The sequence below is a fragment of the Fundulus heteroclitus genome, chromosome 8, assembly GCF_011125445.2.
Source record: "Fundulus heteroclitus isolate FHET01 chromosome 8, MU-UCD_Fhet_4.1, whole genome shotgun sequence".
Lineage (NCBI taxonomy): Eukaryota > Metazoa > Chordata > Actinopteri > Cyprinodontiformes > Fundulidae > Fundulus > Fundulus heteroclitus.
The window spans coordinates 35,673,795-35,691,841 of NC_046368.1; the positions used below are offsets into that span (position 1 = coordinate 35,673,795).

Here is an 18,047-nt window from a genome sequence, read left to right on the forward strand (position 1 = left end):
CTTTTATTTATTAATCCACATTTAATTGTTTTATTTTTTAGTTCAAGTTGAGTCATATTGATTTTTATGATTTGCTCCTTTTAGATCAGTTTTTAAAAGGCATACTATGCAACTTTTTTTAGTTAATTAATTTGTTACATACCGTTTTGGATGATTAAATAAGTCATTTCAGGTCGAACAAACTCTCCCATTGTGATGTCCATATAATTTGAAATTCTCCCTGCAGGAATCACAATAAAGCTATTAACATGCATAAATCAAGCGGAGCACTATGGCGAATGCTGTTCGCTCCACTTGTGAAAGCAAAATCTGTCGAGCTCTATCTGGCATTGAGACATCAATTCCTATTGCCACATTGCTAGACAGGACCCTGGGGAAAAAAAAACACAGGTAACAGGAAAGAGGGGGAGATTTAGAGACGCTGATGCAAAGCTAGGGGAGGAAGTCAATGTAAGGCTAAAGGTAGGCTAAAGACCTCTTACTAGCCCACAAAACGCTAACCAAGTGAAACAAAAGGAGTTCCCAAATGTGAAGTGCAGCAACAGAGAATGTGTTTTAAATATGCTTATGTGTTACAAAAAGAGAGATGTCACAGCAAAGAGATTAAAGATGAAAGTTTAGAAAGTCTGGAACACTTCACCACAATCCACACTGCAGGAACAGAAAACAGGAAGTGACACAATATTTCTCACGTATAAAACCCTTAATAATCAAGCTCCATCATATATCAGAGATCTGATTACCCCGTATATTCCTAAGCACTCCGCTCTCAGACTGCAGGTGGTTCCTAGACTCTCTAAAAGTATAATGGGAGGCAGATCTTTTAGTTATCAGGCTCCTCTCCTGTAGCACAAACTAAGTTTTGGTCCTTGTGGCAGACACCTTGTCTACTTTTAAAACTAGGCTTAAAACTTTCCTTTTTGACCAAGATTAGTTGGAATGGCTTAGGTTATCCTGAGCTATCTTTTTAGTTATGCTGCTATAGGCTTAGGCTGCTGGAGAACATCAAGATCAATTTTCTCACTCTGCTGAGTGCTCATATTGTTCCCCAATTTTGCATTGTTTGTTGTTATTTCAACTTTATGTTCTCACTGTCTTTTTTTCTCTTTATAGTAGGTACACCTGGTCTGGTGTAGCTGTGACACCATCCGTGACCTGATCAGTGACCCACCCACCCTCAGTCACTGATTTGCATCTGATTTAAAATGCTCCTAGGAGAATGGGCCTCAACGTCCTTAAAAACAGCAGTGCACTGACTGCTCGTTGCTCAAGTGCGAGCAACCAGAACTGACAAAGACTCCAGGATAGGTGTTTAAACGTTTTCAGAAAGAACTGAACGAAAGTCCGGTTGCCTCTGTTTCAAACTACCGTATTTTTTGGATCAAAAGGTGCACTGGATTATAAGGCGCACCGCAAATTAACATGTCTATGTCTGTCTTTGTCCACACATAAGGCACACCGGATTATAAGGCGCACTAAATATTCTTCCCAAGTGTGTATCATCACTCCGCCCTTCAACATACACAGCTCTCCCCTGAGAGGAAGCATTATTTGTCTATGTTAAGACAGAGTTGGACTACACTGCCCTGTTTCTAACATAAGGCCAAAATAAACGTAACTTTTATATTAATTTAACTTACTAGGTTTATTGTTGCTAGCGCATTCTCCAGGCAAAGACTGCCTCAAACTCCCAAATAATTGGACGCACTATGCGTATACAGTGGGCTGTGAGGATTCCGCTCTGACTATCTGCGGACAATGAAGGTTTTACCCTTCATAGTCGATCGTACTATTGCTCACATTTTTGTTCCTAGAATTCCCACACTTTCTGCCAGTGGGACAAAGTGCCAGAAAGGATGGTAAAATGTGTGATTAGCTAGTTGAGCACCTTGAGCCGTTTCTTTTCCAGCAGGCTCCCACTGCACACCTGTGAGTGAGAGGGATTGTGATGCCGCACGTCCTTGTGACCACCTGCTTGGAGTAGCTCAGTGTATCAAGCTCAGTGTCACATATAAAACAGTTTTATGTAAAAATTTCTTGCTGCTGAGTAGTTTATAGTGTGACACTATATACCCGATCGTAAAAATTGAGCCCTACACGTACATGTATGCGTGGAGTCAGTGCAGAGTCCACCTTGATTACACGTCTTAGCAGCATGAAGTAAGGCCGAGTATGTGGGGGTCTTTACATAACGGCACGTCTAGTTTCAACATTACAGCTAGGCAGCCTTGTAGACTGTTCAGGGGTCCAATCAGGTAGTGACACAGTGTACCATACTGCTCCAAATATCCATTAAGCGTAATGGCTTACGAAAGTCATACTTACACATTTTAACAGGTTTTGGAGCACATTGTACCACATAAAATTGGTCGGTAATGTTGAGGAAAATAAATATCTTATTTGTTATATTAACCAGGTAGTTGTCTGGTCATTTGGCTTGATCCTTTGCAGAGTAGAAGAGCCTCTTTGTTTTAAGAACAGATCACCACCCCCTCCTGAAGAGATGGGAGGGTCTCACCTTTAAAAAGATGTGTTCAGAGTTGTGAAAGTTAGACAGAATCTTTGCAACGCCATGAGCCAGGATATACAAGCTGACGCTTGTACTGAATACAACAAATGGTAATGTAAATTCTGTCTCCTTGGAATTCCGTCCGTCCGTCTTCTTCCGCTTATCCGGGGTCGGGTCGCGGGGGCAGCAGCTTCAGTAGGGTTAGAAGTGAAAAAAGGAAGTGCCGGAAAGCTGAACGCAGGTGGAGAAAGAATAGACTCCAGGTTCACTATGACATCTATAAAGAGAGACTTTACAGATATAACTTACAACTGAAAAATGCAAGAGAATCTTTCTTCTCAGAGATCATCAAGAAAAACATTAATAATGCTCGTGTCTTATTTTCCACAGTCGACAGGTTAACAAATCCTCCTGTGTCCTTGGCTTCTGAACTCCACTCCACCAGGGCCTGCAATGAATTTGCTAACTTCTTTACTGAGAAAATCCTAAAAATTAGAGATCAGTTTGTACATCCACACCAACTCTAGAACCAAAGCCGTATTCAGCTGGGACTTATCTTGACAAAATGTCCCAATTCAGCCAAATAAACAAACCACAAAAGCTTAGAGCAGATCATTCAGCAGCTAAGTTCCTCTTCATGCTGCCTTGATGTTCTACCCACAGTTTTCCTTAATAAAGTTTTACCTGTCATAGCGTCTGAGTTGACTCAGATAATAAACACGTCCCTTCTGTCAGGTGTTTTCCCCCAGTCCCTAAAAACAGCAATTATCAAACCACTGCTGAAAAAGAACAATTTAGACAAACTTCTACTCCAGAACTACAGGCCCATCTCAAACCTCCCCTTTATCAGTAAGATTATTGAAAAAGCTGTATTTCAACAATTAAACACCTTAACAACGACCAGCCGATTTGACGTTTTCCAGTCTGGCTTCCGTGCTCACCACAGTACAGAGACCGCCCTTATTAAGGTGTTTAATGACATCCATGTAAATACAGACTGTGGAAGAACCACCGTGCTGGTTCTATTGGACCTCAGTGCAGCATTTGATACTGTCGATCACTCCATTCTGTTAGACGGTCTGGAAAACTGGGTCGGCCTCTCTGGTACAGCTCTCAACTGGTTTAAATCTTACTTAAAGGACAGGGAATTTTTTGTATCAGTAGGTAACTTTACATCAGAGATGACAAAAATCACATGTGGGGTTCCCCAAGGGTCCATCCTGGGTCCCCTCCTTTTCAATATCTACATGCTCCCTCTTGCTCAGATAATAAAAAACAACAACATCAGCTACCATAACTATGCAGACGACACACAGCTCTACATCACCATGTCACCAGGTGACTATGGACCAGTTCAAGCACTGAGTAAATGCCTAGAAGAAATCAATACGTGGATGTGCCAAAATTTTCTTCAGTTGAAGAAACAGAAGTAATAACATTTGGACCAATAGAGGAGAGATCAAGAGTTAGCACACAGCTTCAGTCGCTTCAGCTAAAAACCACTAATCAGGCCCGAAATCTGGGAGTAGTGATGGACTCAGACCTGAACCTCCAAAAGCAGTTACAAGGTTGGCTTTCTATCACCTGAAGAACATTTCCAGGATTAAAGGACTAATGTCTCAGAAGGATCTGGAAAAACTAATCCATGCGTTTATATTTAGTAGAATTGATTACTGCAACGGTGTTTTCACAGGTCTGCCTAAAAAGTGGATCAGACAGCTGCAGCTGATCCAGAACGCTGCTGCCCGCATCCTCACAAAGACTAAAAAAGTACAGCACATCACCCCAGTTCTAAAGTCCTTACACTGGCTCCCTATATCTCAGAGAATAGACTTTAAAATACTTCTGTTAGTCTATAAATCCCTAAATGGCTTAGCACCTACATACATTACAGACTTGTTATCAGTGTATCAACCCTCCAGACCACTAAGGTCTTCTGGATCCAGCCTGCTCTGCATACCTAGAACCAGAACTAAACAAGGAGAAGCAGCATTTAGTTCCTATGCTCCACTTATCTGGAACAAACTTCCAGAAAATTGTAAAGGTGCGGAAAGCCTGAGTTCCTTTTATTCCTACTTGCTTTTATTCTGTTTTAATTTGCTATATTTTAATCACGTAAAGCACTTTGCATTGTCCCCGTACTGAATTGTGCTATATAAATAAATTTGCCTTGCCTTGCCTTGCCTTGCCTTAACTGGATCAGGATTTGTAACAAGTTGATGTATGTTGAGTATGGGGGTTCAGTATGTGTTGGAAAAACAGTGCATGTCAAATGATGCTAAAGGGTGGATACAGGATTTTTTGACATGAGGATGGTATCTATTGAAGGTAAACAGAGAGAGGAATTCATTGCGGGAGGACTAATGGTGCTGTAAAATAACCTGATGGAGGTTTGCGTTTCCTCTAGGATTAAAACAGCGACTTTTTTCGCAGCACATGGGGTAGGATTTCTGGGATTAGAATAGAGGTTACAGAACTGTTTTGTGTAAAGTGGTGCGATGCGTGGTTACTTTGATCCAAAGAAGATGCTGATATTCTTACAGAAAAAATATATTTTGATTTCAAAACCGAATTAACTAATTTTTGATTCCACAGACACGGGGGTCCCCATCAGAGGTTTAAAGTATTTGCGTGGACGACCAGGAGCCTGCGACAACAGAGGACAGAGAAACTGTGATAAAATGTCTCATTAAATATTACATTTTTAGGCATAGGTTTCCTGACAGGATGAAGATGGACAATGGAAGGTGATAAGGATTAATGGGAATCTGAAAAAACAATTGGCTCACATCTATGCACAGACTAAATTAACATGGGGTAAAGCTTTGATGTTTGTTTCTTGTTGGGATGTCAAATTGGAGTGTTCAGCTAATTTCATTACAGGATACATTCTCATATGACTGAAATAGGTTTTTTGGGGTGTGATGTCAACCTCCAGGATTCACAGGTAGCACACAAAAATTTGATATATAAAGATTGTGGTGTTCAGTTTCAGATTGCATTGGAGACATGAACCACAATATTCTAGAAATGCGAAGGAGGGTGAACCAAACCCCAGACATCGACTAAGTGTGTGCTCATCGAAAGACAGATGTGGGGGCCAAGGATTAGGAGGCCCATCAGACTGTGGAGCCATGCGTGCCAGCCACAGAGGGTTCACGAACACATCAGGGAGCGACTTGAAGCGCCAAGCCACTCGCGGATGACGCAGCAGGATTTTTATTTTGTTTTCGTTTTTTATTTTGAAAGAAAATGATTAACATGCAGCGTTATGAAGATTGAGGTTGGGACAAATGACTATAACCAATTACCTTTAAGGGCAAGAAGAAGACATCTCTGAGACAACAGACAACATCATGACAACAATTGAATACATTGTGTAAAAGGTGAATTTTGTAATCATTGAATTTGTCTTATAAGTTACATATTCCTAAGATGTTGAATACTAGTACTGTTAGGATCTTGGTTATGCATTGCATGATAATTTGGACTTTATTCTGTGGTTTGATCGGATTGTAAAACTTTCACAGGTTATTTTAATTTCTAAAAATATATCTTTGTTAATCTAGTTTAAGACCCCTAGAAATATTTAGTTAATATAACAGTAGAGCATACATTTAATAGGAAATCTTTCAGTGTGGTACATAAGACCTCTTCAGGTATAACACTAACAGTTTCTTGGTAGTTGCAAATATATCATGGGATAAACACCTAACGGATAAAGGTGCTTACTTTTATTGGTTCTAGTGTGTCTTAGGATTTAGATTAGCTCAGTAGTTTTTCAGTTTATAAATTGGGTTATCTTACTTTTAAAGGGTAACATTTGAACTTCATTTGGTTTCAAAAATAGGTATAGTATTTCATTTGGGTTGTAGGTTTCCGTATGAGTTCACTAGTCGCCTACAGAGGGGACAGTGGATTAGGACATTCCATCTTATAATTTACACTTTGTTTGAGGGTTCCAAGACATTAAATTAGTACTAGTTCATTTATTGGTTTGATCTGTAGGATCAAAACAGAGGGAATTGTTGAGGAAAATAAATATCTTAGTTGTTATATTAATCAGGCAGTTGTCTGGAGCATAACAAAACAAACCCCCCAGGCTTAAGGTATGTCTCTCCTCTGTTGCTGGGTAAAGACAACATGCAGGTGAGTTTTATGGCAGGGGGGTAGGTCATTTGGTTTGACCCTTTGCAGAGTAGAAGAGCCTCTTTGTTTTAAGAACAGATCACCACCCTTAAAAAGATTTGTTCAGAGTTATGAAAGTTAGACCGAATCTTTGCATCGCCATGAGCCAGGATGTCAGCTTGTACTGAATACAACAAATGGTAACGTAAATTCTGTCTCCTTGGAATTCCAATGAATTGAATATGCATATTACAATGTGGATCAATGTTTTTTCTCATTTACTGTCAAATCTTAAACCGGGGAAAAAATGGGCCCTCAGAGCTAAGCAGGATTAGGCCAGTACTATTAAATTAACAGTAAGCACAACGATAATCATTAACCGGATTATTTTTGAGAAAATGTAAGGATTCTTATAGTATGAAAAATACAGCATAAAATGGAAACAAAAGCTGTTCAAGTCAAAATAGTTTGAGAATTTTTTTTTATTTTGTTTCATTGTCTTTTCATAGCTAGAAAATGTTTGGCTTTAAGAGACAAAATTAAAATTTTCATATTCCAACTGCTTCACCTACTTGCCTAATCATACGTTGTAACATGTTTAACATATGAAAAAAAAATTGCAAAACAAAAATGCTTTCTTTTTTTGACCACAAGAAACTGGCTCGTATTTTAATGATATATTTTGCATTTTAATATGGAAAACTTAGACTACCATTTTTTTCGAACATTAATTCATCAAAACATTCACAAATCTTTACATTTTACATTTCTCATTTTTCGTTTTTCATACAGCCCATATCAATGTCATGGTCATTGTACCACCCGGTACCATAGGTTCTTAATCCAAAAAATTATTATTACATTGTCTCTCACATGCTAATGTCTATTAGCTTCTCAGGGAGTCTGGCACATTTGTGCAATTGCCCAGTATTTTACGTTGTTCTGTAAGTTGACTGCAATCTTTTAAGACTTGGAAGATTTCATTTTCCCGCAACTGAAACAGTCCAGCTTTTCCTAATTAGGAGAATGTAACTTTTTGCTGCACTGTTTTTCTTTCTCAATATCTATTACCATTTAAATGGCACAGAAGAGTAAACTGGCAGCTCTAGAAGCTTTGTAAGAAGATACTAGTTATGAGATTTATGATCTATACTGTGCACAACGGTACTACTTGATGAAACACAGGGTACATCTTATTACCAAAGGCTTTTTCATGTGCAGAAGGAGTCCTAAAATGTAAATCAGCACTTTTATTTGAGCTGTTTCCCTTTTATAAAGTGAAAAACACATTTGGCACAGTTTTGGCACATTTGGCTAAATTGTGCCAAAATCACAGGTCAAGTTGTAATCAGTTATAGTCACGATGTGGATATACAAAGTCTGAGACTTTATTATATATATTTAGAAAGGGTTTTCATGTAGTTTTGAAGTATTTATTTAAAAAAATATTTAGGTGAGGCTCCGATAATTGGATTTTTTTTTTGTTTAATCACATATACCCAAGATAGTGGTTCTACTTGAAAAATATTGTTTAATGCCGTAGCTTCACACAAATACTAAAAGTTTATATTTACACTTTATAATTTTGGAGCTGTACTTCATTTATATCAGGGATGTAATTTCAGGTAGAAATTTCTCCAGAAACCCTTAAGGGGTTAACACTCGCACAGTATTTTTACCCTTCTGATAAGTATTTATCTTTTGTTATACAGGTTAACTTTGAATTTTTTTTTCATCTTGTTTTGCATTATTGTATTCTCTTTAAATTATTACTAGTTTTTCTATGGATCTCTTTGTATTATGTGTGAATTTTGGGCAGTGTCTAAGCAAAAATTTCATTATGGACACATAATGACAATAAAGACAGTTGATTCTTGAACAGTAACAGATTTGTTATGGACATAACTGTGTCACAGACATAAACACTAGCCAGGTTATACATCACATTTACCTGTGTCTTTTCTGAGGCAAGGCCTTTGTGTCCACAGCGAACATTTTGGACACAAAGATGATGACTGGAGCATTTGTTCCACTGGAACACTGAAGAAATGCTGAAAAACAACCAAAGTGCAAAAGATTATATCCACAATCTCTACAGGAATAAAGACGGTCCCTGATAACTTCACTAATTTATAATTCAACTGCTAAAATGTTACATTGCTGAAGAAAACAGTAATAAAACCAAATACCTCAATTGGCATACTATACTATTTTTTGTAATATCTGTATTTCTAGTGTCTTTAAATTCCCGATTGACCTTTACAAAAATTCCAAGAAAAACCCCTAAAACTGTCAGAGACATACCCAATGTAAACTAAGAGCCCATAGCAAGGACCTGAGAATAGCTTTCTAAAGTAATTTAATCTGAGAGTCAGGATTAAACTAATTACAAAGGCAACAAGTAATACTGATAATGCTAATAACACTAAATCAAATTTGTATCATTACAAAGTTTTAGTGGCAGAAATACATTTAAAAGTTACTAGTTATTAAAAACTGTGCACTCAAAAAATTAAAGATGTGTCCAAATGAGTAGTGTGATTTAGAAATATTTGAGAAAAATGTATAAATATTTCTGTATAAAAATTACCACAGAGATTTAGTTGCAGTTCTACATACCCTACTCGGTTTGACTCGCCCAACTCACTACCGTCCTACTTGTTTAATTCTCCCGCGATGATTGCGACACTGACACTTCACCATTTCTCACAGATTTCTTTAAACAAAAGGATAAAGTAATCCACCTGGATTAATATCTGGATCACACATCAGGTTAAACTGATAAAATATGGTACAGCTCCTCTGCTTGAGAGAGAGAGAGAAAGCCAGAGAGAGTGCAAGACAGAAATAGATAAAACCAAAGTTTACTTAAGGCTTTATGAGATTTTAATACCTCCGCCATGGCGGGAGCGACAAACACAAAAGATTTTTAACCACAGTGAATTAATTTTTATAGTTTGGATTTTGCGTTTACTTTTCGGCTGCGGGCAGCTGCCCTGCTGACACATCCATGTCACAGCCGCCCTGCTGACACAGCCGTGTCACAGCTGTGTCAGCAGGGAGAGCTTTAAGGCGTTTTGCCAAATATGAGCTGCTGCAAGTGGGCACCTCTGTGAAAGCACCCAGCTGCTTTCCCCAAGTGTCCTCTTACTGAAAGGCAGACAGCTGCTACCTTCTCCTGCATGAGGTGGATGGATGGACACTTCAGAGACAAAACTTAACAGCTTTCATAGTTTGTGTAAAGTGAGAGAAAGCGTTGATAAATCAGCAGATCTGATACAGAGTGTTTGTGTACAGAGGGCTTGTCCTTTTTGAGTGAAGCAGTGTCTTCACTCAAAAACTCCTCCCAAGTAAGCTTGGTTTCACCGTGCTCTTAAGCTGGGCCAGAGAAACCAAGGCTGGCCTTGAATAAAATCTCCTCCTGAACAATGTGCCCTCGAAGCCCTGCGCATGCAAAATCGCGACCTGCATCTGGATTCACAACTAATCTATGCTGCACAGTAAATAAAAGCCAAGCTGAACTGTTAAAATAATAATAAACCATGTTATTTAGTGCCATTTCGCAATTCTGGTGAGATGGTGTTCCACGGTCTCACTCTTTGAGCACCAGGTGCTGATTGGAGCGCGCCACTGATTGATGGGTTGGGCAGGTTGCAGTGTGCAACCTGTTCTGTTCTGGGCCCGGTTTCAAAAAAATTGCCGATCTACAGAGTAGAAAGCTGGTACTTTGAGTAGTTCTACCTCACTCTGTCATACCGTTTTTGGTTTCAGAATAGGTTAAATCAATCAGATAACTAAGTTGAATTGAATGCCAGCCTGAGCATAAAAAAGCCCTCCTCAATGGAATGCAGATAACGTGAGAAATAAGAAGCATTTCCACCGAGCGGAATTAGAAATTGTTAATGAAGGCATATGGAGAATAATAAACCAGAAGAAACAATGCTGTTGATGCAGAAAAAGCGGGTTGGTGGCAGATAATTATTGAAAAAGTCAATGCATGAGTGATATGAGAGCTATTTGACAGAGAATTAAAGCCGATTTCTCACACTTCACTCATTCAACACAAAAGGGGGGTGTGGGCGCATTGATTACGAAAGGCATTGAAAGGACAAAGCAGCAAATCATGATGAAGTATGAAAATACAGTTTAATCATTAAGTTTTTTTATGTGTCAGGATTTTGTGGATCGAACCCAAATTCAGCCACACACAGAGCTACAATTAGAGTCTTTATTGAAGGGATTGAATAGTGGAAGGAACAACCAGGAGACTGTACCAGACTGGAGCAGAAGTGTGAAAGTGGCTGGAGCTGGACGGCGGAGCAGAGGCTTGGCAGACATAAGGCGAAGACGAGGAACACACATAGGAGAAGACTGAGGGCATAGGATGACTGAAGATGGACCGGCAGTGAGGAACTGACTGAGGGAGTTTATATAGGGAGGCTTGCAGGTGAAAACAGTTCAGGATGATTACTAGCAGACAGGTGTAGGTGGTTAGACAGAGTGGAGTCAGGGCTGGCTGGAGGAAGGAAGGTGCCGGAACTGTCCAGGGTGCAGAACTAAACCCTGACATCACCCCCCCCCCCCCCTCCCTCAAGGTCAAATTCCAGACGACCAAAAGGAGAGCACAAAATCAAAACAACCTACCCAGGGTGAGCGGAGGGAGGCTCAGGTTGGGGGGTACGGGTCCAACAAAATTCTACCCCAACGGGGCGAACGAAGGGAAACTCAGAATGGGTGGCTTGAGTCCAAACTAAGGGGTATTCAGGTGGCCGACCATGGGGTTGACGGCCACGGAAAAATTATGAGACCCACTGGGGAACATAAGAGGCCATGGATGGTGACTGAAGACCAGGCGGGCGTCGCAAAGAGCGACCCCCTCGTGGCTGGGCCAGAGGCGGGCGCCGTGGAGGGCGACCCCGTCGTGGCTGGGCCAGAGGCGGGTGCCTCGGAGGGTGACCCCGTCGTGGCTGGGCCAGAGGCGGGTGCCTTGGAGGGCGACCCCGTCGTGGCTGGGCCAGAGGCGGGGGCCGCGGAGGGCGACCCCATTGAGGGAATGCATTTAGGCACGGGCGCCGCAGTCGGCAGCCCCGACCTGGAAACAAAGGGCGAAGTGATGGTAGCTCAGTCGGCCGGCAGGAACCAAGAAGTTTCTCATAGAAGCTGGGGAGAACACAGGGGAACCCCCGAGCTACTAAGTCTACGCGGTGTCAAACTGCTATGGGCTGCTGGCAGTGCCGGGCTACATTGGGCTGCTGACGGCGCCTGGCTATAGAGTTCAGGAGACATCCGGCCGCAGCTGTAAGGAGGCGGGTCCCCCTGGACCACCTAGCTGGACTGGAGGACCATGGCTGGAGGCGGGTCCTCCTGGACCGCCTCACAGGACTGGAGGATCACTGCTGGAGGCGGGTCCTCCTGGACCGCCTCACAGGACTGGAGAGCGAAGACTGGAGGCGTGTCCCCCTGGACCGCCTCGCTGGACTAGAGAGGGAAAACTGGAGGCGGGTCCCCCTGGTCCGCCTCTATGGACTGGAGAGCGAAGACTTAAGGTGGGTTCCCTGGACCGCCTCTCTGGACTGGGGAGCATAGACTGGAGGCGAGTCCCCCTGGACCGCCTCTTTGGACTGGAAAGCGAAGACTGGAGGCGAGTCCCCCTGGACCGCCTCTCTGGACTGGAAAGCGAAGACTGGAGGCGGGTCCCCCTGGACCGCCTCTCTGGACTGGAAAGCGAAGACTGGAGGCGGGTCCCCCTGGACCGCCTCTCTGGACTGGAGAGCGAAAGTGGCCTCGGGCTGAGGCAGAGCGGGACCCACGGTGGCTTCGGGCTGAGGCAGAGCGGGACCCACGGTGGCTTCGGGCTGAGGCAGAGCGGGACCCACGGTGGCTTCGGGCTGAGGCAGAGCGGGACCCACGGTGGCCTCGGGCTGAGGCAGAGCGGGACCCACGGTGACCCCGGGCTGAGGCAGGGCGGGACCCACGGTGACCTCGGGCTGAGGCGGCGAAGCAGAACCCTCAGACGCTAGCGGCGCAGCAGGAACGTGCGCACCAACACTGGCTTGGGCTGTGGCGTGTGCAGCAGGAACCACTGGTGCGACCAGTGGAGCAGAGACCCTGAGACGGCCGGTAGTGCAGGATGAGGGCTTTCGTCAGCCGGCGGAGCAGAGGCAGAGCTTTCGTCGGCCGGCGGAGCAGAGGCAGAGCTTTCGTCGGCCGGCGGAGCAGAGGCAGAGCTTTCGTCGGCCGGCGGAGCAGAGGCAGAGCTTTCGTCGGCCGGCGGAGCAGAGGCAGAGCTTTCGTCGGCCGGCTTCATATGAAGCGTTGACGGGTCAGCGTGGGCTGTCCCCATGCAGACAGGGATGGGAATAGGGGCGTCAACCAAACCCTCGGCACAAGGCACAGGATTGAGCCAACTGGGGAACAAATCATCTCTGTCGCCATAGACGAAGTCCCATAGTATGGACTCATCAATGCGTGGTGCTCTGGCAGAACTCACCTGAGCAGCAGTGATGACAAGGCCGGCTCACCGGGGAGATGGCAGTGAAGTCAGCCCCAGTCAGTGGAGACGCTGTGTTGCACTCAGGCTGAGCCGCAGAGGTGTGCTTATGCCAGCGAGCCCGGCGCCTGTGCCAGGAGGAGCCGGGCGATGAGGTAGTGAGTGCTGCTGGTGATGAGGCAGAGGAAACTGCGGCGGGTTTAATGTCAGGAGCTGCAGCACCGGCGCAGACAGCTGAAGCAGGAGCTGCAGCAGCAGCACAAACAGCTGAGGCTGGAGCTGCAGCAGCGGGAGGAGCTGAGGCTGGATCCGTGGCTGGGGCTGCGGCAAACTCGGCAGCAGCAGCAACAGCAGCGGAGGAGACAGCAACGGGGAGAGCAACAGCAGACAAGCATGTGAGCTGCGGTCTGGGTGGAGGTGGCTTGTTGAGGAGCTGGGAATGCGCAGCCTGATAGTTCCACTCCAACTCCTCAAACAGCCCAGAGATTCCAAGGGTTGTCAGGAGCTCAACATGGTTCTTGAAAATGTCCCGTGCGTGGTTGAAGGCATTCAGCCCCTTTCCAAGACGGGCTGGCTGCAGCGATGGCATCCAGTCTTTTCCGGAGCTGGATCCAGAAGAGCTCCGCCGTGGAGCTCCGGAATGAGGTAAGCTCAGGGCTCTGTGTGGGCAATGTGTACATTTGGCCGGTCTGTTCTGACAGGATTGTGTGGATTGAACCCGAATTCAGCCACACACAGAGCCACAATTAAAGAGTCTTTATTGAAGGGATTGAATAGTGGAATCAAGAACCAGGAGACTGTACCAGACTGGAGCAGAAGTGTGAAAGTGGCTGGAGCTGGACGGCAGAGCAGAGGCTTGGCAGACGTAAGGCAAGGACAAGGAACACACATAGGAGTCAGGGCTGGCTGAAGGAAGGAAGGTGCTGGAACTGTCCAGGTTGCAGAACTGAACCCTGACATTATGTTTAACCGTACTCAACTAATGTATTAATTGGCTATATTCAACATATGTAATTAATGATGAGATGGTGTGAGTTATTGGAATAACTGATATGTTCATCTTTTTGCCAGCATTGTTCACCCATCTTTCTAAAGATTAGTTGACAAAAATAGTCTTTTAGGTGTATATATACTTTATATTAATCATATAGGCCAGTGCTTCCCAAACTTTTTGCATCGCGTACCCCTTGGAGCATTTCATCTCCATCCGCGTACCCCCCCCAAAAAAAAAGAAACATTCAACATAGGGATCAGAGTTTTATTAACTTGACTGCAGATACTAAATACATCTGCATTATAAAAGGGCATAACATAATAACATGTAACAAACAAGAACAAAGACTATAACGAGCCTGTTCAGAATACAGCCAAAACTGCGGAGCGTGATGGAGTCCTTGTGACTCTAATGTGAGGGGTGTACTTGAGAGGACGCGAATAACCCCTGTATGTCTGGCCGAATCGGCGACAGTTTCAGTCTTAAATCGTCTTCCACACATAGTCTGTGTCGGTATTTAGTTTTCAGGCTGGTCAGACATGAAAATCCTCTCTCACATAAATATGTAGTGCCGAATGGCATTCATTTCTTGACTGCGCGTGTTGCCAGTTCAGGGTACTCTGTGAGCAGCCCTATCCGGCTCATCAGCAACACACCGGACGCAGCGACGGGACCAGGCTTTGAAGAAAGGTCCGAGGAGGACCTGGAGGGCTCTCCCCGCCAGCCGCACACTCCGCTGCGCGCAGCTCCTCCGTGCGCTGAGGCGCTCGGCTCCTCTTCACCTCCCGGCCGCATAATGACCTCCGCGGCTACGATGACGGAGCCTCTCCACAGCGGCTGGACCCCGCCGGCTGCGATCAGCGGAGGAACCAAACCCCCTCCACTACCCGCTGATGACGGCACTCCTCTTCCTCTGCGCCAGTAGAAACCCTGCGGCTCCTCCTGTCCTTCTCCAGGGACGTCACAGCTCGCCTCTAACCAACTTTATCAGTGTCAAGCCCGAGCCCTACTCGAGCTCGTGCTATTCATTGAATTTAAGGTTGCTGCTTCGTGTACGAGGCCACTATTGTACGGCATTTGATTATTATATTTTTTTACCTGCATTTTTTTTTTTTCTAAAAAAAAAAAAGCACTTCTCCTTTGCTGAGATAATTCATCCCACCTCACAGGTGTGCCATATCCAGATGCTGATTAGACACCATGATTAGTGCAAAGGTGTGCCTTAGACTGCCCCCAATAAAAGGGACCCCCAGAAAAACAGGTGGCCAAGAGCGACCAACACAGGGAGAGCTGCCTCCCCCTTTCCAGGGAAGAGCAGAGAGGAACCCCAGGAAACACTCCCAACAGCCAAAATGCTGAAGCCTATGGGAGCCATGGTGACAAACCCACAGCTAGACCAGAGACCCAGGGCCATTGCGCCCCCCAGCGGGGCCCCAACAGAGCCACCAGAGCCAAGGTCCTGCAAAGCCGCCCAAGCACCCAGCCCCGGACTCCGAGGACCACCAACACACCATCTGGTCAAGGCACCAGCCAACAGAGGGGACCAAGACGGGGGGGTGGGGATGGGCTTCACACTTAGTGGAGACCTGAGATGTCCCAGGAGAGAGTGCAGTCCAAACCCAACCTGACAAAAAGAAAAACAGAAAACCACATTCACGTGCTCCCTCCCTAGTGTCTCCACAAACACTCCTCCCTGTTGAAAAAAAAGGTACACACACTTGCACTTACCACACACATCCTATACTCCCACAGGTGATGTGCAGTCAGGGGAGGCAAGTAAGGTCATTATGGAAAGAAATAAAATATATAATGATGATAACATACTACAAATTGTGATTCACTCAGTCATTGGTAATAAAAGTTCTTTTTTTATCTAATTTCCTCTTTTTTTTGGGGGGGGGGGGGGCAGGGGGTTGCGGCTCTAGTGGCTCGCTTTTTCTGAAAGTAGGCTGACAGGAAGGGGGGTAGTAGAACAGGGGGAGATTCGGCATTCGGCAAAGGACCGCGGGTCGGATTCCAACCCGGGTCGACCGCGTCGAGGACTAAGGCCTCTGTATATGGGTCGCGCTACCCGCTGCGCCACATGCGCGCCCTAATTTCCTCATTTTTTTATTATATTCTCTTTAAAATTGCAGACTTTTCGCTATTTTCCATGTAAATCCTTGGTGCGCTGCTTGGCGTTCAAAGAACTGGTTGTAGGTAAGGCCGGCAGTTCCTTGGCCTCTAGGCAGGGGGCGCTCAAGGGGCACCACTCGTGATCCCAAAACTGTAGAGTCACAGCAAGTTCTGGATGTATTATTAGCAAGTTATGCTAAACAAGTAAAGTACTAAAAAGACTCTAAACATACAGCTGGAACAGGACTGATCAAGGAAGGCTTTCCTCCCTGGCAGTGAGCTCCACTGAGACTGAGAGACTTTTAAAACTGAAGAAAGATAACGAGAACTTTTACCGGAAAATGAACGATATTTTTGTGCAGAAAGAGCGCTGCATGGACTTAAATTATAAGAGGTAAGACAGCGCTAATTATTTAGGGTTCCAAGCCCGCAGCGCAGGCGAAGCCGTTCGTCTGCTCTGTGAGCAGAGAACACTATTGTTTTTCGTGTGTTTTTAAATTATTTATTATTAGGGTTCCAAGCCCGCAGCGCAGGCGAACACCTATGCCATTCGTCTGGTCTGTGTGCAGAGAACCCTATTGTTTTTTGTCTGTTTTTCCATTATTATTATTAGGGTTCCAAGCCTGCAGTGCAGAAAGAACGGGCTATGCAACGCAAATCCCTTTTTTGTTAAAAGTTTGTAAAATGGAGAAATCAGTGTATTTTTCAAAAATATCTTTCAATCCCTTTGAAATAACTCTCAATACCAAAACACATGGAGGCTAAACATGCATTTCAGTTTGGTAAAAATCAAGGCGTTCTGAGCTATTTAAAAGACATTGAAATTAAAATGTACAGCACTATAACGTTTACAATTTTCTTTCTCTGACAATATTTTCTCAAACAAAATTTAAAAAAAATCAAGTGCTTAGTGAAAGCATTCCTGGACATCTGTGAATAAATTCTTAATTTTAGAGCAAACCGTTGATTTTTAATGAATTTAATACGTATCAGGAGAAAACGTATCAAAAAAAGAATTTTCAGAATATGATGCAATGCTGCCATCTGCTGGTGAAACAAATGTAATACAACTGCAAAAAACGATAGCTTTTCTTCTTCCCCTATCCGTTACGAACTAAACGCAGAAAAAATTACGTCTCTACCATTTACGGATGAAGAGATATCAAGCGTTGTTCGGGGCAAAGTTCTCCATTATAATCCAATGGGACTTTAGTGAGCAAAGTCTCTGCACTTCGGTAGACTGGCCGCTGCAGCTGTGTCAGTGAGTTTCCATGACGACGGAACTCTGAGGGCCAGAGGGAGACGCTCCATTGAGATAGAATGGCAACTTTCGACGCCCGCTGCAGCGGCTGTGATTAATGTAGAAATCTGAAATTCGCACAGTCACTTCCTCTTAACATTTTAAAATTTTCATGTGACTTTCAGCCATGTGTCACCTACACCGATTTTTGTAAAAATATGAAAATGAGCTACATGGTCATCAAAAGCCTGCTGATACTCATAGTGAAAGAATTATTTTGATATCTCTTATACTTTTTTAGCCAGAGCAATTTGTTCGGGACCGTTTTTAGAGGATTTCTGAAAATCCATAAAAATCGCCTTTATATCATAATTTTTTACGCCTTTATTAAACTTTTTCCAGCAAAAAATGATAGCTTTTCTTCTTCCCCAATCCGTTACGAACTAAACACAGAAAAAATTACATCTCTACCATTTATGGATCAGGAGATATGAAGCCTTGTTCGAGGCAAAGTTCTCCATTATAATCCAATAGCAGCCTCTGACACAAAGTGTCTGCACTTCAGTAGACT

The 18,047-nt window shown here is 44.0% G+C and overlaps 1 protein-coding gene across 1 annotated transcript in view; it reads right to left on the minus strand.

Annotated features, from left to right (window-relative positions):
* Positions 1–18,047, minus strand: part of efl1 (elongation factor like GTPase 1) — a 111,837-nt gene that overhangs the window by 63,826 nt on the left and 29,964 nt on the right. Inside the window, exon 11 of the mRNA XM_036140730.1 lies at positions 8,589–8,688. Coding sequence (XP_035996623.1) covers positions 8,589–8,688 — 100 coding nt within the window. The remainder of the gene's footprint in view (positions 1–8,588; positions 8,689–18,047) is intronic.